This window comes from Branchiostoma floridae, chromosome 12, assembly GCF_000003815.2.
Source record: "Branchiostoma floridae strain S238N-H82 chromosome 12, Bfl_VNyyK, whole genome shotgun sequence".
NCBI classification, from domain to species: Eukaryota; Metazoa; Chordata; class Leptocardii; order Amphioxiformes; family Branchiostomatidae; genus Branchiostoma; species Branchiostoma floridae.
In genome coordinates this window covers 21,764,046-21,790,417 of record NC_049990.1, presented here as the reverse complement: position 1 = coordinate 21,790,417, position 26,372 = coordinate 21,764,046, and the positions used below count along the sequence as shown (strand labels likewise).

General features: G+C 40.2%; 2 protein-coding genes across 2 annotated transcripts in view; one reads left to right on the top strand and one right to left on the bottom strand.

Annotated features, from left to right (window-relative positions):
• Positions 1 to 12,726, bottom strand: part of LOC118427582 (TSC22 domain family protein 1-like) — a gene marked incomplete in the record, with an annotated part of 45,653 nt that extends 32,927 nt beyond the window's left edge. Inside the window, 2 exon segments of the mRNA XM_035837434.1 lie at positions 9,355 to 10,573; positions 12,550 to 12,726. Of these exon segments, the coding sequence (XP_035693327.1) occupies positions 9,355 to 10,538 (1,184 nt within the window).
• Positions 12,727 to 14,006: 1,280 nt separating this feature from the next.
• On the top strand, positions 14,007 to 26,021 carry LOC118427578 (very long-chain specific acyl-CoA dehydrogenase, mitochondrial-like). The gene is made up of 19 exons (XM_035837428.1): positions 14,007 to 14,178; positions 15,304 to 15,370; positions 16,183 to 16,272; positions 16,501 to 16,573; positions 17,048 to 17,112; positions 17,311 to 17,445; positions 18,256 to 18,456; positions 18,742 to 18,809; positions 19,027 to 19,072; positions 19,267 to 19,349; positions 19,656 to 19,854; positions 20,460 to 20,564; positions 21,206 to 21,355; positions 22,085 to 22,186; positions 22,600 to 22,697; positions 23,269 to 23,414; positions 23,912 to 23,984; positions 24,123 to 24,198; positions 24,640 to 26,021. The coding sequence occupies exons 1-19, from the start codon at positions 14,105 to 14,107 to the stop codon at positions 24,769 to 24,771; spliced, it is 1,983 nt and encodes a 660-aa protein (XP_035693321.1). The 5' UTR covers positions 14,007 to 14,104; the 3' UTR covers positions 24,772 to 26,021.
• The last annotated feature ends 351 nt before the right edge of the window (positions 26,022 to 26,372 follow it).

Below are 26,372 nucleotides of genomic sequence, written 5' to 3'. Positions count from 1 at the left end.
TGTGATGCGTAAGAAATAGCATTTTGGTAGCCTCAGGTGAGACGCTAGTTACTAGTGGGCCCTGTCAACTCTTCTGCAAAAACGACAAACATATGAATATACCAACAAGATTTTTCTACAATATGTGACTTGCATTCTCCTTTGAGACAAACTTTGTCGCACTGAAATTAAATTTGCATCTAGATGATTTAGAATTATTTCCACCTGCAGGGCTCGAAATACTACCTGCATATGCATGTTAGTGCAGGCAAATTTGGAGCTGTGCAGGTATTTTTGATGTCTACCTGCACCTAACCTGCACTGGGCCATGTACTTAGTTTTATACATAAATGTCCTATGATGTAGGTGTATATGGGTTGTTACTAGCTGCAGTGACTGTTACCACCTATAAAGTATGGAAGAAAAAGTAGCAATGGCTCCTGAACAATTTTACTTTGATCCATACTTCCTAAATTCAGAGTGGTGCAGGTAAAACTTGTCTGGTGCAGGTAATTTTCAATGTTACCTGCACCAGTGCAGGTATGCAGAAAAAAGTATTTCGAGCCCTGACCTGTTTTGTCCCTTGCCCCCTTTCAAACTCCAGGCCAGTAGACCAACTAAGGCCCATAGCGCTATCCTGTCTGACTAAAAGTTATGGATTGATCCATTGATTGATTGATTGATTGATTGGATAACACAAATCATCCTGTACAAAACCCACTGAAGTCTAGCCAAGCAACTTTGTGCCGGAATAGACCATATGCTACAGTGACTTCACACAACCCATTTAAACTCTTGAAATGGCTTCCTTCGTTCTTCCAAGACACCAACCTGTTAAACCCACCTGTCTAGTCCCTGTGAACTACGTAACAACAAACACTTGTTAGGAACCCTGATTACGTATGGCCTAAAAGACACGAAACACCATCTGAAAGACCTTTTGTTGAGACTCAATTGTGTATATATAAGAAGGAAGTGAACAGACTACTTCAAAAGGCAGGGAGACAGGCTGTTCTATAGACTAGTATATGTAGTCTCATGTATGTGTTAAAACAATGTCACTTTGCACATGTACACTGTGTGGATAACAGAAGACACTCACAGACACAGTATTCTACTGTCTTAAATGTTCGAACTTCTTAGTAACACAATGCGATGACTACCGTAAAGCCGCCCACCAGCTTTGTCCAGACAAACCTATGAGGGTGGCGACCATCTCCGGTTTCTGTTATTGCTTGCGTTTTAAATCCCAGGCTATGGGGGACTATGCCTTGCTTTCTACAAAGGCTAATCACATAAGAGGACCAAGGAGGACAAAACCACCCTGCCAAACAGCCAACTTGTGTTATTCTTTTTTTAGTTTCACAACAAAGACCTTTTCTCGTAAGGCTTTATGCTGTAACTATCCCCTCTCTCCCCTTTGCAAAACTTTAATAACACAGTTCAATTGTATAGACATTACTTTCTGGTGAGACGGAATAGCTTTTACATTATTTTCACACTTCTCTAACTACACAAGGAACAGTCAACATTTTAACAAATAAATTATTATACAGTTGTCTTCTGCTTCAGTCCAGAGGCTTGCCAAAACAAACATGATTCCGTGAACATGTAAATCATTTCATGACAATCACAAAAACAAACATTGAAAATGGAAGACTTCTAATCACAAATAATACTTCCATTTTCAGATGTAGATACTATACACCATGTGGATATGACGTAATATGACGTAATATGAATAGAAGCCACTAGACCGTATTTCTGCGTTCAAACATAAACGTATCATCAGGAGCATACACTGAAATTGTATGCATTCTGCACACTTTTGACCATGTGCCTACAGGTAATGTTGCATGTGACACCAGCCTCCTGTATGTAACTCATCCCTGAATACTGTGTTTAGACAGTCTGGCTGTCTTCAGTTGGGCATTAAGATGGAAAATAAATAAGGGACTTGGGACCAGGGGAGCAGACAGCTAATTCATTTCTTAATGGAATCTTAGGGGGGAAACACTTTTTGGTTAAAACCAACATGAAGCCAGAATGGTTTCTGAGATATGGTTTTTAAAAGCACTTTTCAGAGTGCCTACCTATGCGTAACATGTCATTAACTAGAATACCGATAAGACAGAATCGCACATGTTCAGGCTAGCTTAGGGGCAGTTACTATAGCTCTTACTAGACTACATCATTCATCCATGTGGACCATATGTCTGGAACATTACATTTCCAACTGACAACAACTGACATCAATAGAGTTTACAAAGAAAATAATCTAAAAGTAGCATTGTACATTTTAAGTTCTAGTTCTACTGCCATCATTTATCATGACCATTAAAACTAATTCTTCACTGTCAAAACCATTGATTTTTTATTGATGACAATGACTAACTGTAGATCCTTTGCCAACTTACTAGTCATATACATACATAACTGTGTGATATACTTTCCACCATACGATTTCCATAATGCTATCCAAATTCACACAAATAACTACCATACTGAGATTGTTTAAATTTAAGGTTGTATTGGACTGGATGAGGAAAATACTGTTTTGCCGATAGAAACTGGGCGTTATCGCAAAAATAATTCAGTCAAAATCTTATAACAGCGGATGAAGGATCACTCATTACAGCCTGCGATATTGGGGCGAGGAATTCTGACTTATAAATCGATAGCCCAATTTAGAAGGCACAGATTGCCTTCTTTGTAGCGTCTTTTTCCTATAGTATGATACTGCAGAGCTTCCAACTGCACTCAAATTCCTCCATGTTTCATGTTGGCCAATCTGTGTAGGGTGAACGTCGGTGAAGTGCTGATGCATTGATTTAGTATATAGTTTTTATTAGGGCTGGATACCTTTTGGCTTGATCAGGTTCAGGTTCAGGTCCGAGTCCAGAGGTTTAGGTTCAGGTCCGGACCTGAACCTAAACCTGATCCTCTATAGTAGTTGTCGATATATAACTTTGTAATCTTATATTATCATATAGTATCATATTCTTATATTAAATAAAGTTTATTAAACCAATATTCAGATTAGTGTACTTTTTATGCCTTTTTGTCAGTGACTACCAAGCAGAGAGGAGATTAAAAGCAGTTTTATATTTATTCAGAGAACATCCTACACGTAATTCACTGCACACAAGGCTATAATGTTACATGCAAATTAAAACAACGCCATCTAGCGAGCAAGGTTAAACTGCACTCTCGCGAGAGTTGAGGCGAGAACTGGCGAGAACTCGCTATGTTTTGAGTAGAGAATCCAAGATGGCTGCCTGTTTGTCGCCGAGCGCTAAAATTTTTTCCTCCAAGACCGCACAAATCGCCTCAAAGCTGGAAAAATGGATTGAATACACGTACAGAAGAAGAAAGAAATGTTGTTTTTCCCATGGTAATTTTTTCTGGATGCGGATTCTTCATTTTGAGTGAAAATTTACCGCAAGAATTGAGGAATTTTCCACTCGATAATTCCTCGTCGGTCGGCCTCATGCCATGGTAAAATTTGATGATTTTTCGTAGCACATTGTCAATGTTGACCTAAAATTGAGCTGACAGGTACACAAATTGATGAATATGAATTATTGTAGGCTAATTTAGTTTGATTCATGGCTATTTTGCCATTCCATGGCCGGAGTACTAGGATTTCTAAGTACAATAGATTTCTTGAAATAATTTGTTCAGCCTTCCGGTCCAAAAAAACCGGTTCACGACTTTCGGTTTTTTGGACTCGGTTCCCGGATATTGTACCGGTAAAAACCGGTCCGGCCGAACCGGTATCCAGCCCTAGTTTTTATAGATGCTTGGTTGCTCCTTGAAGATTTTCACATGTATGATGATATCAAAACACACCACAAGCTGCTAGGTGGCCTAAACATACACCACTTCTTCTTTACATCACATGATGCCACCTGAAAATCAAGACCATGGCATCTCCATGTCAAAAGGTACAAAAAATTGTTCTGTTCTGCTGCAGTACGAAGGCCACACACCAGGGGTCCCAAAATCCACCTTGACCTTTGTCTTTCCTATCCCTCTCTACATACCAAGTGCCATTACAATCCATTCTGAGGTTTTAAAGTTATGCTGACCACAAATATCCGGAAACACAAACACACAGACAGACACACGCACATACAGAGACACATGTATGGGCAGACGCACAAAAACTATAAGTGTAACTCCATTTTTCATGGAAGTAATTATTTCTCCATTTTCGTCTTACCATCCTTGCCTTCGTCTAACCATCCTTGCCAGCCATTTGTTTACTTGTAAGTTCTAGATAGCACTATGTTGACTTGCAGCCAGAGTTATGTAACAAGTCAGCACACCGAGCATCACTCCACATTTGGAAAGGCCCAGGCAGTCCAAACTCCATCTGGGATTACCATACCCGAGTGTACCCCTTTATCAGTGAAGGCATGTGAACTTGTATGTGAGACCAAGCCTGGAGAATGCTCGACAACTAGGTGTAAGATGTTGTGCCAAGTGAGAGTCCTCTGTGTTACTACGTACAGAAAACATGAAGACATTCATTTAAATGGCAGTACCTCAAGGGCTTCCCTTGATATTTTATGAGTTGATCAGGCAGTGTGACGTCAAGGGACTAGATGTTTGTTCTTTATGCCATGACTACAGATATAATAATCAGAAGTTTAATGTACCTCTAACAACAGAAATGTGACAAGTGACATTTGTAATCATTACCCCAGTGAGTGGGGAATTTGTACCTTCTCCTAATACATAAGATTTCTCTATCATCTACAGTAGTTATAGCTCGAAATTCATTTTTGGGATTAGGTGCACTGGTGCACCCAGCTTAAAGAATTGGGTGCACCAAAAAAATGTTGGCTGCACCACTTAAAGTTAAACTTAAGTGATAACCTAATAATAAAACTTACTTAGCTATCAAATTCTTAAAGAAGTACTATGACAGACATTTTTATTATCTTTTTAACACTTAGATGTCAAGAATATGATGTATACTAGTTAGGGCTGGGTATCGGTACAGAAAATTCAGCTCCAGGTCCGGTTCAGGTCCAAAGGATCAGGTCCAGGTCCGGACCTGAACCTGGACCTGTTTCAGTATGACTCATACCAATGGTCCATTTCACTAGAAAGAAATCTGTTTGGTGGTGTATTAGACTTACACTGGCGTTTTAAAATCCTACAACGCTAGCTGCACCTGTACGATTGGCTGTAAAACTTGGTAGAAATTATTACAAACTCTACTCTACTTCACTCTTGTTATTTTTTTCCACCTGCAAGCGCCAAAACGTTTGAATGCCTTATGAAATAATCTGTTAAATTTCCAATCGGTCCAACATTCGGTCCACCCAATTTTTTCAGGTCCGGTTTTTCTGGACCGGTCCAATAAGAAAAAACGGTTTTGTACCGGTACGCTGTACCGATACCCAGCCCTAATACTAGTACACTTTGATATCTTTACATACATAAACCTAAGAAAATATTTGGGTGCACCCTGTGCACCCACTGAAAAAAATTGGGTGCACAGTTCCAATTTTGGGTGCACCTGGGTGCACATGCACCCAGTATTTCTAGCCCTGTATAGAGAAACAGCAAAGGTTATTCTATGGAAAGATTGATCCAGACATTTTCCATATTGCACATTATTTCGCTAGTTAGGCAGCTGCATATTTAGACATCATGTGCAGGTTCCTGCCTCAGTTCATTTATTCCCAGCCAGGGATGTGTCAAGCCCAGGTAAACCTCTAAAATATGCTCTAGGATGTAGGCTGGTGACATCCAATACATTCCTTACATACTAAAGGAGATCTTAGGTACAGATACACAGACTACTGTAGGCAACTGATATAGCCCATGGGCACCAGGATATATATAAATGCATCCTTTTGACTTAAGTAACTGACCCATAACACAAAACCCCCTTAAGGCTAAGGTGACTTGGACAGTTTTTCTCAAGATGATCTGGATTTCGGCCAGCATTAAGTTACTGAACATCATTTACATCCAATTGCTATAGCTAAAGCTAAAGTTGCCATGCATCAATTGCAACCTGTCTCAAACTAGTTGAATTATGTATCTAGCAAAGTAGAGTTGAGTAGAGTTGTGATCTCCCTGTAGTGAAGAATAACAACATCTTTTCAACATAAATTCAACATCTGACCACTGTAATAGACTTCTACATGCCATATAACAACAAGATAAGCCCAGGAGCACTACATATTTCCAGACTTCCAGTAGCTAGCTATAGACATCACTTTTAACAAAGCAGGCGTCGCAGTCATGTACATGTTAACGACTGGTAGAAAAACGTGACTTTTAATGACTGGTACAGAAAAACGTGACTTGCCACTTACAAAAGAGATTACATCTTAGCTAATTGAGTGCAGAGGAATGACCAAGGACGCATCCTTCCCAAAGTGTCTGAACCACTTTGTCATTTTGTGAAACAGGTGAAGCACACAGAATACAGCCAGAGGGGTACATTCTCCCAATATGGCACAGCTGAATTCTCTACCGAATTACGAGGTTAAAGAGCATGATCTCAGTAAAGTTGATATGATTATACTGGAAAATAAGCTTAGTAAAACGTTCCAACAACCATGTGTTATCAATTACTCATTCTCAAGGCAATGATCCTTCTTCATGACCCATGAAGGTGAACATAAGTAGAAACCGTATATCTATTCACCTGTGAAAAATTCTGTATTCACCACAGATTGTTACAGGTCATCACACAGATCACAAGATAACAGCTGCTACAGAAAATCTGCTTCCAATAGGTCAAAGGATAAAGGTCATAGGTTCCAAAGTTGTGGTGTTTAAACAAGGTTTATTGATCGTTTTGTCCATGGATCTTAAGGCTTAATCTATGCAAATATTAAAATTCATACCAACTTCCCCAAGCATTAATTGTTTAGGAGACTATGGTATGTAGATGAATACGGTTTGTCCAAAAACTTTGAGCATTACTAGGAATTCTATGCCCTTACTGGGACATTCATGCAACTTGTCATTTCCTTTGACAGGTGCACAAGAGTTGCCAAAATAGTCAGACTCAGGGAATGTTTTTAATCATAGGTTAGCAGCAAAGGGAGGTCGGAGGTCAGCTATTTCTGTCTGCAACTCTCACTAAACAGGTTTTTACCCACCAGCTAAATCTTCCAAGAATCCAAATGTATTTCTTTGTCTCTAGATATGGTGAAGTCTGGCATCTCCATTACAGTAGCTACAAGGCCAGGGATAGATTACCTTTACCAGGGAAAGACTTGAGTTCAAACCATATGGGACTGACTGAAGTCAAGGTTACAGCTTATGTGGGTGTATTACAGGGAGTTAGCTTGTCTCTGATGAATGGTTTATCATATGATATATAATGGCTTCCTCAATTTAACACATGAAGTGTGCTCAGGATTAAATGGTGTGTGTGATTGCGAGTATTACAAGTAATAAAAGGGTGATGCCAGTGTATTTCACATTCATAGTTAATACATGAGTGAACTTGGAGAAGGGTAATGCAGCAACCATGTTTTTTAAACCAAATAAATCAGCAAACTGTTTATAGCAAAACTCTTGTATCACTATTGGTATAAAAAGCTGGGTCGGAATATTTTAAGTTACCAAAGTTCTTGGAAGTACTAGTAAATGCAACTAACCGGTCATTTCGTCACGTGAAAATAAACTATCTCTTCTGTATTAATCTGATTGTAATATTCTATATAATTGCCCCATTTCCTAACAATGTGGCCGTGCCATAGTTCACGTAACCCGTCACTGATTCCATAACGACCTAACTCAAGCAGCTGTGATGCAAGGCAAGTTCTCACATATCCGCCAAGCCCCGATAATGTCAACTTGAGCCGAGGCAATCATTAACCCACTAGCTAATATTTACCCTTGTTTCATATATGCCGCCTTTTCCAGCGCTCCATGTCAGTCAGCCTTTCATCTTGTGGCAGTATTAGTGGCAAGGGGCTGTACTAATATCAATCTCACGATGATAAGAAGGTGGAAAAATAAATCTCTCCCAAGGTGCCTGGTATTACAAAGTTTGAACTGTATATGTTCAAATATCTATGTAAATAGGGGCTCTAGGGGATCATAGTTACTAGTGTAAAGCATTTACAATGCTGGCTATTTATACCACATTGTATAATATAAAAATGTATTTACATAGCATACTTTACCACACCGACTAGCTTACTAGCTTTGAAACATTTCTCTTAAATCACTAATTTTACCTTCTAGAAATGTCTATCACGGCAATCTGAAGTCAACACTACTTTATTGTCCTGCTTTGTGTTAAACGCCAAACAAATTGAGCGATTTATCTGGCTTTATTGCACCCGTGTCGGTGCTACTTCAGTATAGGCAGGACAACAGGACATGTTATTGTTAGAGGGACTACACCATACTTTTGAAAAGCAATCCAGCCACAGGAAACAATGTGATATGGAGTCTTTGCAGAATTTATGGCATCCACCATCCTGTATTGTAAACTCCATGCCACCCCTTCCATTGCCACAACGTGGTACGCTCCGAACAGCTGTCACTGCAGTAGCTATGACTATGAGTATGATGTCATGATGACTACCCTCAACCTCCACATTTGGCAAGCGTTTTGCTGATCAGGAAACTTGACACAGTTTTGTACCAGTGTCCCTCAGGCTAATTGGATAACTATTGTTCAGCAAATATTACATGTGTGATGTAAGCTCACTTAGACGAAAATAGCACTGTTTGCATGTAACTACCCTGTTACTGACAACTGTGCTTAGGACTGTAATGCCAAAAGCTTGCAATTCTTCCTAGTCTGGCAACAGACTATTCAAAACTTGTTCAAGCCTTTTAGCTGCTTAGAGAGCCATGCACATATGACTGTAGTTCCCCAAATGGCATCCTACATCACATGGACTTGGGGGGAACACATACATGGCAAACAGGATACAAAGACTAAAAGAGGCTTCATATCAACTGATGCAATCACTGTCGAGAACAAAGTTTAATATTGATTTGGAAAACATGACAGATATAACCATTGTGACTCTAGTACTGTTTCTAAAAAAAGACTTTGAGTCACACGACGATTGTTTGATAACAGAAAATCTCCTTGAAGTTTTAGAGTTCAATCGTAGGGCACAAACTGACAAAGTCGGGACATCAAACTCAAAAAACATGCTCTTCTCCCCAAACTTTTTCAGACTGTTCTTTGCAATTTGTGAATACTGAGTGTAAAACTTTGTACATTCTACCCATTTGCTTTCAAAGCAAGCGACACTCTTGATGGGTTCAACACCTACCTTACATTTTTATACAGAAGTATGTATGGTAAATTTTCAGGTAACGTTGTTATTTGTTGTTGTTGGTAACAGGTAAGGCAAATGTACTCACCCTTCTTCACTGTTATCTGCCATCCCTTGCGATCCTGCGTGTATTGTCGCTGAGCCAATAGGAAACTCTCCAGAATCTAGCGGGTTCTCTAATCTTGGTGAACCCATCGCCGCGGCCAATAGCATCGCCGCGGGGTTGCTAGCGGATAAGTCTGCCTGCGAGGCTGCGCTGTAATTCCATCTGTCGTGATAATTGTAGACTTTACCGGAGTCCATAGCAGCACTCTGGGATGACCCTGGCAGTGTCCTGGCCGTGGAAAGGTTGGCCGAGTTTGGAATTGGCTGAAGACTGGCGGCAACGTCCTTCGAGAAACCCTCCATGCTATTTTGGCTGGTGAACTCGGGCTTCCCTTTGGATGGAGCCATGGGGGTGACCGACTGTGGCTGTTGAGTAGAAACGTTTGGCTGTCCTTGGGGATGGGTGGGTTGGATTTGGGAGACATTGGGCTGCACTTGGGACATCCCAGGCTGGCCCTGACCCCCCATCATACCCCCCTGTGATATTACACTCTCCAACGGCATTCCGATTGGGTTCTCAGCATTGGGATCCTGTCCGGGGATGTAATGTACCGAACTAGCCGCACTGGAGCTTCCCGAACCGCCTCCCTCTTTGTCCTCATTGACTCTCAGGTCCGAAAAATCTGCCTTGATCCCGACATTTTCCTTATTCAACTGTTGGTCCGTGAAATCTGTACAAACCCACCTCCCTCGTTTTGTGGGCACGCTTGGTTCTATTTTGACGACCCTAAAACGGGACACTCCATTGGTATAAACCGACCCAGTCTGGCTTTCAGTATCTGACTGGTTCAGGGTATCTTCCGATCCTGACGACGCTCCGTCTACTTCCATATCCGACGTCTTCATGGACGAATCTAACATGTCAGACGAAAGGTCTTCTGTGCGCGACGTATCGTCAAGCTCATCCGTACTTTCGTACCCGTCCGCGAGAGATTCTCCTTCGCTCCCCGGGCCTTTCACACTGGTGATCTGGAAACAACTCTTCTTCTTGGCCGTGGAAGCCGCCTGACTGTTCGCCATGTTAGCGTTCTCAGGTGCATCGTGGGAAGCCGCAGGGGTAGGGCTGGGTTCCGAGTCTCTCTCCACGCTCGGGAGCTTTTTGGAGAACTTGTGCGCCATGTTGGAGTGACGGCCGGGAGTGTTCGGACTGGAGGACGGGTCACTCATATCTCCTCTTCAGGGTCACCGCTTGGGACCTGTGACTGGGAGACATAATGGGGTTAGTTTGAATTACTCACATGAACGCGGTACGGCAGCGGATGTTTATGGTTATCACGTTGTCACTTTTGACTTCAAGTAATCTTCACTATGTCCTCTCAATGGAAGGACTTCCGTCAGAAGTATCTACATAAACACCAAGAGCATAACACGGAAGGGAGTATCCCCATAATTTTCGAAGATGAGTATGTCCAAAACAACTTGATGAAGACATGTCATAAACTATAAATGGTTGGGACACATACAACATGTCGTTTTCATACTTGCGATTAACCTACAAGTACAATATTCAATTGGCAGTAACGAAAAAATCTCTTAAATCTGTATCCAAAAAGTTTACAGTTCTTTCTACTTACTACGTGCCTGTCAGTTGCAATGTGTTTGTTGAGATTGAATGGCGAAAATCTTAAAGGACTAGTTAAAACGCCTGATGCTACCTTCTAGTACTACAAGCCAATTGAAGCCATACCTGTGCAACTGACATACAATGAAGGCCCACTCAATCGGCTAGTGCTCATTTGGACAAGCCATATCATAATGACCAACTAGTTCTAGTATTTGAGTTAACCCGCTCTCTACTGTGGGCAAGTTTACTCACCAAATTTGAAGGGGATACAACATACGTCATCAGGAACAAGGTTTGATAAAAGATCTTTGACAACACTAGAAACAGAATGTCCTGACAACTTTTACTTCTTTGTCACAGGTGCAAATCACCTCGTGCCTCCAGGAGATTCGGAATAATTAGTTTGTTTTGCTTCAAGGAACCCGTTTCAGGAATGTTTGCTAAACTTCCTGTAGAGAATGACATATGTTAGCAGTTCACACCTTTAAAAGTTAGCTAAGCTCATCATACAAGGCTTGACGGACACAAAGTACAGCACAAACAATACCCGCCTGCTAAACAAACCCCTATCACTCACACCAAGGAGGTCCCTCTTTCAACCTCCTTGCTCACACTGAGTCACAGAGGTACGGACACAGCATACTTATATACATAATCATGTCCTTCCAGAAACATAACTGATAGGAATACACTACATAATCAACACTTAAAAATGACAAAAGACCATATACTGCTTCACTATAAATATGATTCATATGTAACCATCTAAAATTGTGGTGGACAAAAAAATGACTCACCCTGTGTATGTAACGTAACTAACGTTCGTAACCTTTCTTACTTTGTTTTGCCTTTAACAAACAATACATGTACTATGATGTACGATTGCTTGTACACTTACAAGCAATCTAACGGCAAAACGGAGCTTTCGTTTGCACACTTATCACAGAAAAAAGACATAATTGGGCCACACCGATGCCTGGTTTAGATCAGGAGATAAACAAAGCCTGCTAGAAAGACGAACCGTAGTTGCCCTCAACAAAACACACACAAGTGCTGAAACGTTTTCATTCATTTTTGAAGGGCCTCGCTACGTAATTCCTGTCGCTTGTTCACAACTTCAAATACACTAAATCAACCGACCGACGATATTTGTCGGGTTCCATATGCAGAAGGGAGTCGTTGGTACTCATAATCGACAACGGGGCATTGGTGATGGAAAATTAAGAGGTAGAGAAGCCAGGAAAGTCATAGATACACGCCTGGACTCCTTGTTTTCATTCAATCGGCCGCCCAACATGCAACGTCCAACCTCGCCGTCTGTCTCCAGTTTCCAGGCCGTCTACGTGGCCTACTGTACTAAATCATCGCTCTCCAACAATACCCAGCGTTAGAGAACACACTAACCACGTAGAATGTGGCAAAGGGATGACGAAACCTTGACGGGTAGGTGAAAAATCGGGGAAAATCTGCCCCGTCACATCGCACGAGCGCGAGTGAGTGATACTGAACAACCCAGGACCCCATCGTACCTTTCAAAATCCAGCAGTGGCTACCGAAAATGCCGTTTTTAACACCAGAATATACTGTTCTGTAAAGAATGGGACTTAATCTCACCTGAATACCACATCATGTTGGCCTTCAATCCTTCTCCGGTGAAATTCTGACCAGAACAAGGCTGAATTTCCTGCTGAAAAACTCGCCCAAAGACGTAGACAGTTGTTCTTGAAAACAAAATGGCGAACATGTGGCGCGCAAAGCGTAGTGGGAAATATTGGGCTATGCAGGGGGATTTTCGCGAACCTGTCAATTTCAAAGTTTATAGCGCAACTTCCGCTACAGCTTGAAAGGTTTCTATCAATGATCTATCATGATCCGCTTTCGCAGTTTTTTTATGCATGTGTGATAGGAACTTAACTTGGAGACTTGACATAGCTACAAAGCTATTAAAAGTGTGGAGATCACATATCCCTATTAAATAGTTACTAAAAAGTAAGGAGCTTTTATGCCCACACTTCTGGTACCTACTGGCTGCAAAATACACCCGATATTATTATCATTATTCTTATACATTCTGTATAAAAGCTCCTTCTAAAAGCACGAATGTTTATTTTCTGTCAAGTTGACTTCAATCTGCTTCATCTTCGAAATCATCATAGATAATAGGCCTTCCGAATATTGTTAAATGTCCGCTAAATTGTACACATCTTTGTTGCAAAACATAACTTTATACATGAAACTGAAAATCGGCTGCATTGCAGCTTTTTGTCTTTGACATCTAAATGGCCAATTACCCAAATTGAAAACATCTGTTGACAATACAAGCTTTAAATAGTTGATTACAAGAGGATCTCATATTGCTAATGTATGCTCATATTGCTAAGGTAAACAAAGAATTAAATCCATTCCAATTCCTTGGGGAGATTAATAGATATTGATAAGCTATTTAAAGTTGAGAGGTTTTCAAAGAACCCTCTGCAAGACGCTTAAGAAAAAAAACGTTAAACTCTGAGTGGACAGATAGGTACTATTTTGTGGTAAAATCTTTGTGAAGCTTTGCTATCAAAATGTTATGTCAATAAGCGCCCTTCCCAATGAAAGGGGAAATACATGAACTTCCTGCAAACTCAGATGCGAAATCTTTGTATTAAACAAATTGAAGAACAGAGCCCAGAGGAAGGAAATGCATCAATGGGCTTAATGTCTGAGTTCTTTAAATGAAGATTAATCTTAATTTCATAATGCTCATGAATGGTATGGGCTTGGTTGCGCAATGCTTTGTTGCAGCAACGCCCTCTAGCGGTACAATGTAGGCCTACATGAGCATTCGGCCTTCGGGAGTTAGGCAAAAAGCCACCAAGTTCTTTTCAAATAAATTAGTGGTCATTTCTCACTGCCCTGAAAAAATCGTGGTTTCTTTTCAGTAGTAATACATGAACTGTGGTATCAAAACTACCTTTGGCTGTCAGGAAAATGACAAGATTTTTCCCTTCCAATATCTACTTGGTAATTACATGACGTCACGACGGGTGCGACCACATCGCACCGGAAGTCACTTTAAGCGGATATGACGTCACAAAAATGTGGCATTTCGTAACCTTTGCCTGCAGACAGTGACGTATTAACCTGTGTGTAGGTCATACGGACACCAAACAGAAGATTTCCCATCAAAATGTTGCGATCTGCCCTGAAACTAGCGCTCATTCAGCGCTCAGTCGCATTGTACAGCCTCAAGGAAGGTGTCAGGTATGGTATTGTCCTTCGTAAGTTTACCTGATTCTTATTTTTGTTCGGGAAAGGGAACGTCCTTGGTGGTTGTGGCGAACCTTCCTTGTTGTAACGCTATATGATTTATAAAGCCGGTGTTTTGAGTGTACAAACATAACGCCGTGTTTCAGCGCACGTTTTCGGACTTTAGACTCTGGACTTTGCTCTCTCTATCGTCTGGATCTAAGTTTTATACGAACAACTAACATCGGAGCTACCAACTGAAAGATTGCGTAGGTACTGGGTAGTCACAAACTGACAAGGGCAGCCACAGTTTGCATGGGATGGGGTGTGCACAGGTCTAGAAAAAAGCTAATGTACATTCCTATAGCTACCATTCAACTACTAGTAACATAAGAACACGGAGATACACGCACAAAGATCTGAAATTGCTATAGCCTCACACATCAGCTTAAAAGTTGATCGAGAGCCACTCCCATTTTAATGCATTCTTATGATTTCAGTGACAAGCCTTATATAATGTCCTTGTAACAACAAGGTTATCAAATGAAAAAGATTATGAAAAACATATAGAGACTAAATTATTGATGAATTATATATGTATGTATGTAAGTTATTGATATGTGAGTATGTTAAATCATCCACTTTGATATCTTTAATTCTCTTTATCTCTTTAATCTAAAGGTTACTCAGATTTGAATATGTGTAGTGGAAGCCTTACATGGCTGATGCTTCCAAGAGTTAATTTCAAAGACCCTGGCCTGAAATAGCCTGGATGTCAGGCTGTTTCCAGGGCCTATACAGCCCAACTCCTGGGCTCTAGGGCCAACATGTCCCCAAAGAAGTTCTACAGCTGGCCCCCTGAGTATAGCCAAGGTGGTCTGGTTAGCCTGGATACCAGACAACCCAATCTCAAAAATTTCTTTCATGTGCCCCACGCGATAGATATTTTTGAGATCGGGCTGTGGTCTGGTATCCAGGGTAGGGTCTGGTATCCAGGCTAATTGCCCTGCTGTCTTTGGGCGATCCTACCCTCACATCAGTCTGGTACCTCAGACAATATGGAATACAACATGTTGTTTTCTCTATATTATATGTAAAGACTATACATTTCATTTACAACTGAAGATTGTTCCCCTCCAGGCCATCACTAGCAAGTGTGGTACGGCTGAACCAGCAACACTACGCCTCCACAGCAGCAAAGACACAGGTAATTACCGTATATTCTCGAATAAAGTACGCACCCCAATTAAAGTACGCACCCCTGATTTGGGGCAAGTCTTAGACAGATCTGTGGGACTGAAAGGTAAAATGGTAAAACTCAAATAAAGTACGCACCCCCTCTCCATCAATTTGGACAGACCTTGAACTGGTTAAATTCAAATTAATGATGTTTTCCTCAGGTTATTTTGCATGAAATAACCTGGGGTTACACTGTCGTTGTCTCTTTAAACTTGTGGATTGCCTAACTGCAACTTGTAAAAATCACCGAGAATGAACTGGCAGAAGAACTCAGCTAGTACATCTAACTGGGAAAACCAGTTGTACAACTGTCAAAGTCACTAACTCAAAAGGATTGTATGCAAATGCCAGTCTTATGTAAATTATGTTTAGACAATTATTTGGTAAGACAACACCAAGACAACTCCAATGTGTTATGTGTATGTTTTGAAACCTTCCTGGAAGTGCAGCTACAACTGGCTTTACTTTAGGCTCTTTTACCATTTATCCATGCAATAACCTCAAATAAAGTACGCACCCAGACTTTGGCAACAACTTGTAGCACATTTTCAGTTTTGAAAAATCTAAAAAGTGCGTACTTTATTTGAGAATATACGGTACTGGGTGGTAACTGTGATAACTTAAGAAATCATCATGTATAAAAAGAAAATGATAAACAGATATCCAGTATAATTTTTTTCTTCCATTGGTTGATAATACAACACAGCTTGCTATAGCTATATGTGAATGCATACAGCAATTTGGCCATTGAGTGTGAGATCATTTCCATGTCATTTCTAGGTACAAGATGCTGAACCCGAGCCAGAAAAGCCCACAAAACCGAAGGTTGTACAGGAGAAAGTTGAAGCTGAGGTGGAGGCACCAAGTGCGGTAGGCTACATTAATATATTTACCTGTTTTTGACTTCAAGGTATATTTTAAACTTGTAATGTTAGATGAAAGAACTTTTCGCATTACATGTATATGTAATTTCTTCTTGTGGTTTGCTGGTGTTTCATGTAACTGATTCTTCATGTTTTTATGGCATGATTCTGAGAATTTTATTTGAAATAGAAAGAAAAGAAAAATCATCATGTTGTTCTTTCTTGCCATTTTCAGGGTACAAAGTCGTTTGGGTTCGGCATGTTCATGGGACAGGTGGCACCAGAGCAGGTGTTCCCATTCCCTGAAGGTGAGAATGTGCTCTGGAAAATATGATTCAACTAATACTGTTAAACTTCGGTACTTTCTACTGATACATAACAGTACATGCTAGTGCATAAATGGTGTAGTGTGTGGCATAACTGCTAGTGTGTTGAGCTTCGAATCAAGAGGTCCCAAGTTCAATGCTCGCCATGCCAAACCCCCTCCCACCCGACCATCGGATGTTGTGCCCATGGGAAAGGTGCTTTACATGACCTTCCTTACTTCACCCTGGTGTAAAACTTTGATCAGGGAGGTAAAAGACTACCTTTACCTTCTGTCTGTACTTAAAATAAGTTACCAACTCGAGTGCAGTGGTGCAGTGCTACATTATCCATGTCTGTCCCAATGCGAATAAAGAATTTTAAAAAAAATGTACGTTTTGTTAGACCAGAATGACAATTACACCCAACAGTCATATATTGCTTGCATAAGTGTGCAATATTTTGCATCTATTCTACAGTGCTGGATGAAGAGCAGAAAGAATTTCTGCAGATGCTGGTAGACCCAGTCGACAAGTTCTTTCAGGTGTGTACCTTATAAACTTAAGTATTGTTTTAGCAGTCTGTACTGTGCAGTTTGTCAACTTTTATAGGATCAAATTTTGATAAGTTCAACTTGTCAGCAGAGTTGAAAGTATTGGTGAGATGAATGAGAAAAAAAGTTTAACATCCTTTCAATGTAATGCTTTTGTTCACCTTTTTCTACTTTGTTCATCATGTGTAGGAACAAAATGATGCCCTCAAGAATGACATGATCGAGAAGGTGGATGATCCGACCATGCAAGGGCTGAAAGAGATGGGGGCCTTTGGTCTGCAGGTGCCACAGAACCTAGGGGGTCTTGGCCTGTCCAACACACAGGTGTGATACCCTTCTAGTTCATCTTGATTTTGTGTTGTGTCAACCTTTAGTTGCAAATTTGCAAAAGCTCACCCACCCTTTTCAGCAAACTTGTTTCATATCCAGTACTATACACTTCTGATGCTTGTTATGTTTTAGCTGTCGCATTTATTGGGAAGCAGCTACTTAAACTAAGTTAAAGCTTTATGTACTTTTTGAATAAGGTATATGTCACAGTAGAGATTGGAGTCCAGCAGAATTTGGAATTCTAATCTCCTCTAGGGGAAATTGGAATTCTACCAAAATAATAAAGCATCCGTTATATTACATGTACTTGTTTGCAAATTTAACCGTAGCCAAAGACTAAGGCACTGTGAGTCGTATACTGCATATTTTTTATTACTTAAGTGTCAGAAAAATGGTAAAACCTCAGTTGGGTGTGGTGTAACTTGTTGGAAATTTGAAATAAACAAAAGATTAAGACTAACTACTCACACATGTACTGTCATACACTTGTGAGTAGTATCAGCACATTAAAGTGTTAGAAAAAATAAATAAATCCTCCATTGTATTGTTTGAAACTTTCAAGTATAGCTAACAGACTAAAGTACTGCTGTAAACTGAGTCTATACTGCACATTAAATGTTTGAAAAAATGAATTTCAATCTCTCCTAGGGCAGATTAAAATTCCACTATCTCCTAAGAGAATTCTGCATTCTGCTGGATTTCAATCTTTACTGTAACATATACATGTAACAAGACAAGTGAAGCTGCTAATAACTGGTCCAGAAGTATATATTATGAATCTTGTGATGGCTGTTTCCTCACCAGTATGCCCGTCTAGTAGAGATTGTTGGAGAGTATGACCTGGGAGTAGGAATCACGTTAGGAGCCCACCAGTCTATCGGGTTCAAGGGCATCCTGATCGCGGGGAACCCTGAACAGAAGGCCAAGTACCTGCCTAAGCTGGCCACCGGGGAGACAGTCGCAGCTTTCTGTTTAACCGAGCCAGCCAGTGGGTCCGATGCCAGCGTAAGTCAGTCAGTTCATCTCTGTCCAACTTTGTGATTTGTTAAACCTCAAGTTCTAAGCAACTATAGGGAGTCCACAAGTTGTTCAGCTCCAAGAGAATTTAAAGCAAGCCTTTAGTTTTCAGACAATCTTCGCCATCCTGAAAATATAACATTCGTATAGCTAGTACATTGTAGTTTCATTTGTTAAGCAGTAAGTGAAAAGTTCTTTTAGTGCAAGTGTTCGACTACCATGATTCAAAGTAGTGACATCTGAAAAATGTAAACATTTTTTTACCTCCTCCAGTCTATCAAGACAAGGGCAGTGTTGAGCGATGATGGGAAACATTTCATTCTGAATGGTGGCAAAATCTGGTGAGTTCCAGTAGCTTTAAGAAAAACAATTTTTGTTGTTCATGATTGATCAAGCAAACAATATGTTATACTTAGTCTTATAGGAATGTTTTCACAGAAGTTTTCTGTGGATGTAAGAATGATGTTAGTGAGCATATATGTATTGATGAGATGGCTAACCTTCATTAGCACAGTTGACACATTGCTACATTTTGTTTCTGTTTCTTTAATCCTTCAGGATCAGCAATGGTGGGCTAGCTGAGATCTTCACAGTTTTTGCACAGGTAAAATTGGTCCCATAATTGCCTTTTCCTTGTAACTGTCCTCTGCTCTTGAATAAAGAAATGTAAAAATCACAAAAATCTGAAAAGGAAAAGAAGGAAAAATAGAAAAGAAGATGCAGTTTTCTCCATCAGAGCACACACTTAATGTCACATTTTGTAATGTATGATTGACATCCATGCTGTTCTGTGTCTAGACACCAGTGCCTGATGGGAAGGGTGGCACCAAGGACAAGGTCACAGCATTCATTGTGGAAAGGTCGTTTGGAGGGGTCACAAAGTAAGGAACAACGTTTACTTTTACTCTTCTCAACTTTCTGATGTTTCAGAACCAAATGCATTTTGTCATTTCTTATTTTGATTTCTGATAGTCTGTTGTCCCAGTGTCATCAGAAGCTAATAATTCTATAAATGGACATTACACTAACTTGTGATTTGTTAAACTGGTAGGGTGATGCAATGAAGGTATGAGTATTACACCAGATCCTTGTTTTCTAGTTAGGAATTTTTTCAGAATTTGACAGCACAGAAATCATGATAATTTTATATATGAGGTATGGAATTTATCTATCTTTTATAATTTTAGTGGCCCACCAGAGAAGAAGATGGGAATCAAGGCGTCCAACACTGCGGAGGTTTACTTTGAAGACGTGAAGATTCCGCTAGAGAACGTGCTGGGGGAGGTCGGCGGTGGGTTCAAGATCGCCATGCACATCCTGAACAACGGCAGGTTCGGAATGGCCGCTGCGCTGTCTGGGACCATGAAGGGGGTTATCAAGAAGGCTGTAAGTTTATTTTTTATTTAGCTTCAATGAGGTTATTTTTTGTATACCTTTAGTTTGTGGATTGTTTTGTTTGTGTGTGGAGAGCGTGATGTTTGGTTCTTCACAAACAATTCAATATCCACTTTCAGTAGGCATCTTTGTATAAAAAAATTTTGTTTCTCTTTTGTGGTCAACAAAACACTGACTTTGCATGCAAAAAGCCCCTGCAACAATTCCAAAACCAGCCGCTAGAAGGCCCAAACATATGTCCCTCCTTCCTAAGCATAAGAGCTATCTACCACCCAAAAATAGCTTGTTCACAACACGAGATATCAAAACCAGAAGTTTCATTGCAGTACTAAGGAAAGCCCTTAGGGGCTCAAAATCTACTAGCTCATTTCCAGTTTTTGTCACACCCTACCAACACACCACGTATGAAACCAATCCATCCAGCCGTTCTTGAGTTCTTGTTGACCAACAGACAGACAGACAGACAGACAGACAAACACTAGTGAAATATAACCTCCATGACATACTTCATAAAGGTAATTAAAAACTCATTACATGTTGCTTGTTTATTTATTTATTTATGTTGCTTGTTGACTAGCTGTAAACATCTCTTCCAGTCTGACCACGCAGCAGCACGTACACAGTTTGGGGAGAAGATCCACAATTTTGGTGCTATCCAGGAGAAGTTAGCCAGGATGGCTGTGGTACAGTATGTAACAGAGGTGGGTGGATCATAAGTCTCTCTCTCTTTTGGTTTGTCTGTTGCTACGACGGATGAGCATCTCTCCTACCTCCTCACTGTGTAGTAATGCAGAAACATACATTATAAGTCATTTTACCAGTATATCTTTAAGCCCATCTGATCTGCCCGGGACACAAGGGTATGAAATGACTTAACTGATAACAGTTACTTCCTGATACACAAATGATAGGAATGACTGACATGGCAAATGCATTACATGGTGAAGAATGGTGAACAATGGCTATTACTAGTATTAGTAGTGTCTAGTATTTGCTGCGTGCAAGGGTCCCTAAATTGAGTGCAAAGCAGTCAGCTAGTCTTGTTCTTACTGCACTTCCAAGCAAGTGGTTCTGTCCAGTGGGTCCACTCTTATGTATTAAGTACTGGTTAGGTTGTTAAGACTTGTGCTGGAGGCAACCATGGTCCCCGACCCTCTTGATGAGGATGGGACTAGGTGAGGTGAGGTGAGGTTGATAACCTTTCTGACAGTCCATCAATCACTTGTGGGATATAGAACAAATGCAAATGTTTCTTGAAAAGGTTTCTTTTGTATATGCCAGTCTATACCTAAATCATGTATTTTTTTTCCCCTGATTTTTCTACCTCTGTCCCCCCCTTCAGTCCATGGCCTACATGATCTCAGCCAACATGGACCAGGGCTCTAAAGACTTCCAGATCGAGGCTGCCATCAGTAAGATCTACGGCTCTGAGTCTGCCTGGTTTGCCACAGACGAGGCCATACAGATCCTGGGAGGCATGGGCTACATGAGGGTGAGTTTGTCTCAATGCTATATCAGGGTTGGACAAGTCCACAAGTCCCATTGTCCCAGGCAAGTAAAGTGCTGATTGGGCAAGCGCATGTCCTACCTCACTTGCCCAATCGGGCAGGTCAGATTTTTTTTCATTACTGAGATTTTGATACTACAGTGAAACCTGCCCATCCAACCAACTCTATCCACCAACCAACTCCAGTCAACAACCACTCTGGGACGGTTCCGTCCTATTTTGCATAGTAATGGTCCTCTTTTAAACAACCAACTGCTTACCCCAACCAGCAACCACATTTTTGCAGTCCCCAGGGGTCCTTCACACCCCTCTCAACAACCAAAATTGAGAGAAAGTCACTGAGTCTGATCCATCCCAGGCAGCATGCGCAGCAGCCATTTCAAAATGAGTAGTTCTGTAAGCTCTGACATTTGCATCAGAAACAATTTTGATCCACACTAATCCTTACAACAATAACACCATGTAAACATGGTAAAAAATCTGTTAGAAATAGTCATAAACAGATTTTTATAATTGTTTTTCAACGGTAACATGTCAGTGAAAATATGGCAAATTATAAGAATAAGTGGAAAATACGTACTAGTAATAGAGCTAGAAATAAACCTGGAACTAACATTTACAAGTAATATCGGTCACGTTTTATCTTTGTAAGTCCCTAGTCAGTTCAGCATTATTTGTTCTTTCATTGACATGTTTCATCTGTTCATCCCCCAGGACTGTGGAGTGGAGAGGGTGATGAGAGATTTGCGAATCTTCCGCATCTTCGAAGGCACAAACGATATTCTGCGACTTTTCGTCGCTCTCACTGGTATTCAGGTACATTAATTTTTTGTAAACAGAATTCAATACCTTGACTAAGACTCAGTGCTTGGACTAAGACTCTCATATGAAGGTAATGAAAAGCATTTAATGTAATTCCAAGCTGTCCAAATCTCATAGCATTTGCTTTAGATGTAGGCATGATACTCTCATGAGAGACTTTTTGCCCAAGACTTCTAGAAGAAACCAGAAGAGCTATGAAACAACAGTAGAAAGTAAAAAAAAATCTTTATGATCTGTTATACTTTTGAAGGTTAGACATCCAGCTACACACGCAAATCAATCTCTACAACTGGATCAAAGTCAGATATTTACTTCAAGACGTTTCGAGTGACATCCATCACTCTTCTTCAACAACTTAGAAGAGCTTTGAAACTGTAATGAAAACCTTTATTCCCCTGCCTGTCCAGTTTGCTGGGAAGAACCTACAGGAGTTGCAGCGTGCTCTGAAGAACCCACTGGGTAACATGGGAGTCATCGCAGCAGCGGCAAGCAAACGCATCAAGAGGTGGGTAGAGCTTTCACTAGATATTTCTTTGTAGAGCAGCCCTAATTTTCGCCTCAGATTTATGACATAAAGCCAAGGAAGTGTTGATAGGAGTCTGAAAGCCATCTTGGTTGGTAACATCATCGAAGGCTAAACTTTCTTAGAAGTTGTGCACACAGACTTTTCATTATTTTGGCCTTCTTAACGCCAGACTTAAGGAAAACTGACTCTCATATTTCTGAACATGAGACCAGAAGGAAAATTTACATTTTGATCGTGGAAAAATCATGGTATACAATGTATCTCTAATCAGATTATCATCAAGTGATTATATGTCTATCTACTGAAGGAAGCTTGGTCTGAGCTTATCCTATAGGCTACAACTTAACATATTCGCACATTTTGGTAATTTTTCGTCATGTGGACCACCTCTAAAGAAGAAAAAATTTCTTGTTTTTTATTTCTGAAATCAGGCAAAAATTAATGAGCGTGTGGATGTCATCCTTAAAATTACTTGCTGTGGCCTAAGATATCTGGTCATGGAAATATCATGGTAAATCCCTAATCATGATCATATTTGTACCCACTGTAGGAAGCTTGGCCTGAGCTCCGGCCCCTCCCTCCAGCAGTATGTGGACCCGTCCCTCTCCTCCCAGGCCACGCAGGTCTCTAAGGCCATCGACCAGTTTGGGGGAACTGTCGAGGACGTACTCATGAAGCATGGGAAGAAGATTGTCCGTAAGTGGCTGATGTCTATTATAGTCTATAGCATAGCAGATTTACAATGTAGAACGGCAGACAGTTTTATTGCTATTCACCAGTTTACATGTGTGGAAATCACTGTGATATAAAAGTAATGGAAGATGTAACTGTTGTTAAGTCTTTTATTGCGTCCCACTCAAAGCTCAGGAGCCAATGTTGCAAATTCTGTCAATTTAAGTGTACAAAACGCATTTTCAGCAATTTCATGTCATGAAATTCAGATTTTTTTGACAGACTGGGTGAAATTTTGTCCATCCCAACCAGCAAATTAACATCTTGCGATCTGGAGATAGCCCTGGTTAGAACATTTGATCTCTATGTAAACACTCTACATTATCATGGCAAAGCAGCACTTTGATCAACCACGTTGCATTTCAAATAAGAATGGATAAACCTAGCAGCAATGTTAAATTGTCTGTAAGTGGCTTGTGTAATATGTGTACTTCACCATTCCTTGTCTTTCACCCCTACAGAGCAACAGTTCCTACTGAAGAGAGTTGCTGATGCTGCTATTGACATCTATGGCATGGTGGCTGTGTTATCCAGGTACAAAACTTACTTTCTTGTACCTTCTCTTGAAGTCTTGCAATTTTTTAATAACAAGAATATACTTATACAATTTGTTTGTTTTTTTGTACAAATGTACTAAGAACAAGACTAAGGTGTCAACGTTATGTCCTCCAGGGCATCTCGCTCCATCCAGAGGGGAGACAAGTCTGCTGACTATGAGAAGATGATCTGTACTGTCTTCTGCAATGAGGTATTCCTTTTAAACTTACTTTACAAGTACTTTAAGTTTACTTTGAAATCTTCCTGAAATACACAGCAGCACAATTGACATTATAGACTACTTTAGTCATCATCAGTAGACATTACACAGATTCAACAAGAAATTTCATATTTTCTCAACAAAATTCAACAGGAGACACACCTTTTTATTCATGTTTAGAGGAGCAAAGGTTTCAAGAATCATCAATATGTAAGAGGTTAAGATTTGAGCTTGTAGACACAAATTTACTTGATTTAAAACTAAATTCTCTATAGTCTATGTACGTCGTGTTGTCCTTGTTTGAACCAGAGGTCTATCTTACGATATATGATATTATTTAGCCCCTTATTGAGCTCAAGAAAGCTCCTTGTGTAGCATATTGAAATATAAAAACATCATCTGACTGTGATGCTCTTGATGGTCTTTGTCCAGGCTGCAGAGAGAGTAGCATCAAACCTTGCTACTGCCACGTCTGGGAACGATGACTTCAAAGTGATGAGGGACATCGCTGAGGAGGTCGTGCAGAAAAACCAGGTGGTACAGGACCACCCTCTGGGCTTCTAAACATCTGACCAATAGGAGGCTATCTCTAGGTCACATGATCATAGCTTATCCAATGGGAGTCCTTTTATTTGTTAGTTGACAATTGTCTTTGGATATCAAATTTCACTGTTTTAGATGCAGTCATATCTATACTACATGACAGAGGTCATACAGAAAAACAGGTGGTTCAGGACCACCCTCTGGGCTTTTAAACAGACCAATAGGAGGCCATCTCTAGGTCACATGATCATAGCTTATCCCATGGGAGTCCTTTAGTTTAATTGGTGACAATTGTCTTTGGATATTAAATTTAACTGTTTTAGAAACAACCCTATCCATACTACATATTTTATCTCTCAAAGTAAAATGTCACAAGACTAAGAACAGGAACAGGAAAAATGTACATAGGTGGTGTTGTCTGCTGCTTTAGCCCGTATCAAAAAGGCTTGTTTTAACTTCTACCAAGGACATTATATAAAGCCCTTGCTTCTACATAAGAATACTTCTGGACAGATAAACTTGTGTACCTAGTGAGATTGTATAAAGGTTTGAGTGCACAAGGTGTTATTTTAAAGAGGACCTCTATAAGTTTTAGAAAAAAATGTGTGCCTATCAAAGCAAAGTACTAAGTATTACTAAGTAGTTGTATTTGGTTTTGCTGGACGCTGGCTTGAACAAGAATTCCATTACTACTGAGACACAGTACTTAAATCAGATTTTAGATTGATACTCAGGACTTTCACCAAACATTGTCTTACAGAGAACAAACTCTACAATCTCTCCTATGTTAGCAAAGAAAGACAGACCTAGGAAGGACAAAAAATCTATGCTGTTCATGTATATAGTGATAATGTGCATGGGATTATGACAAGTTTGTGAAATACTTTATTCAACGCAACTTCAATGCCATTTCAATGCAGGTGTTACCGTCCATTTGTTGTCATCACTTCCAAAGAGTATTTTCTTTTTTAGTGAAGCAGTATTGCAAATGATTGTTGGGAGTAGGACTGGGGGAGACAAAGATACAAGGAAGGTTCTATGAATGTAGACGGCAAGAAAGGAGATTGTATATGAAGGTTTTATGAGTACAAGAGATAGGAATTGGATTGGAAAAGAGATCTCTGAATACAATGGTTTTAAACTGTAGGTTAGCATTGATAGGTTTCATTCTATGTTTTGCAGTATTCTTCTCATGGCATCAAGATATTATTGACACCGTATGAAATAATGCAAACAATTGATGTGGGGAAATTAAAGGAAAACCCAAGTGATTTCGTCTTATTTTATCATAATTATTAAGCTGGAACGGAAAACTCCACATTCAGGTATTTTAGGGGATCTGCCACCCATCCGCCATACAAATTGCTGGTGGTCGAAGGTGGTTTAAATATGAACAGCACTGTCCATGAAGACATAGCCCGCATCAGAGACAAATAGTTTCTATAACAGGACAAAAATACTAACATAGAGGAAAAAGGAGTGCTTAGCAAAGTAGAATTGAACTAGAGTTTGGCGACCTCATACCTCCATGAAATATTCAAGCTTTTGTAAATTATATGCAAAGGACTTGCACATTTTCATGATTCATGCATGGTGATGTTCATCATTGACTAACATACACA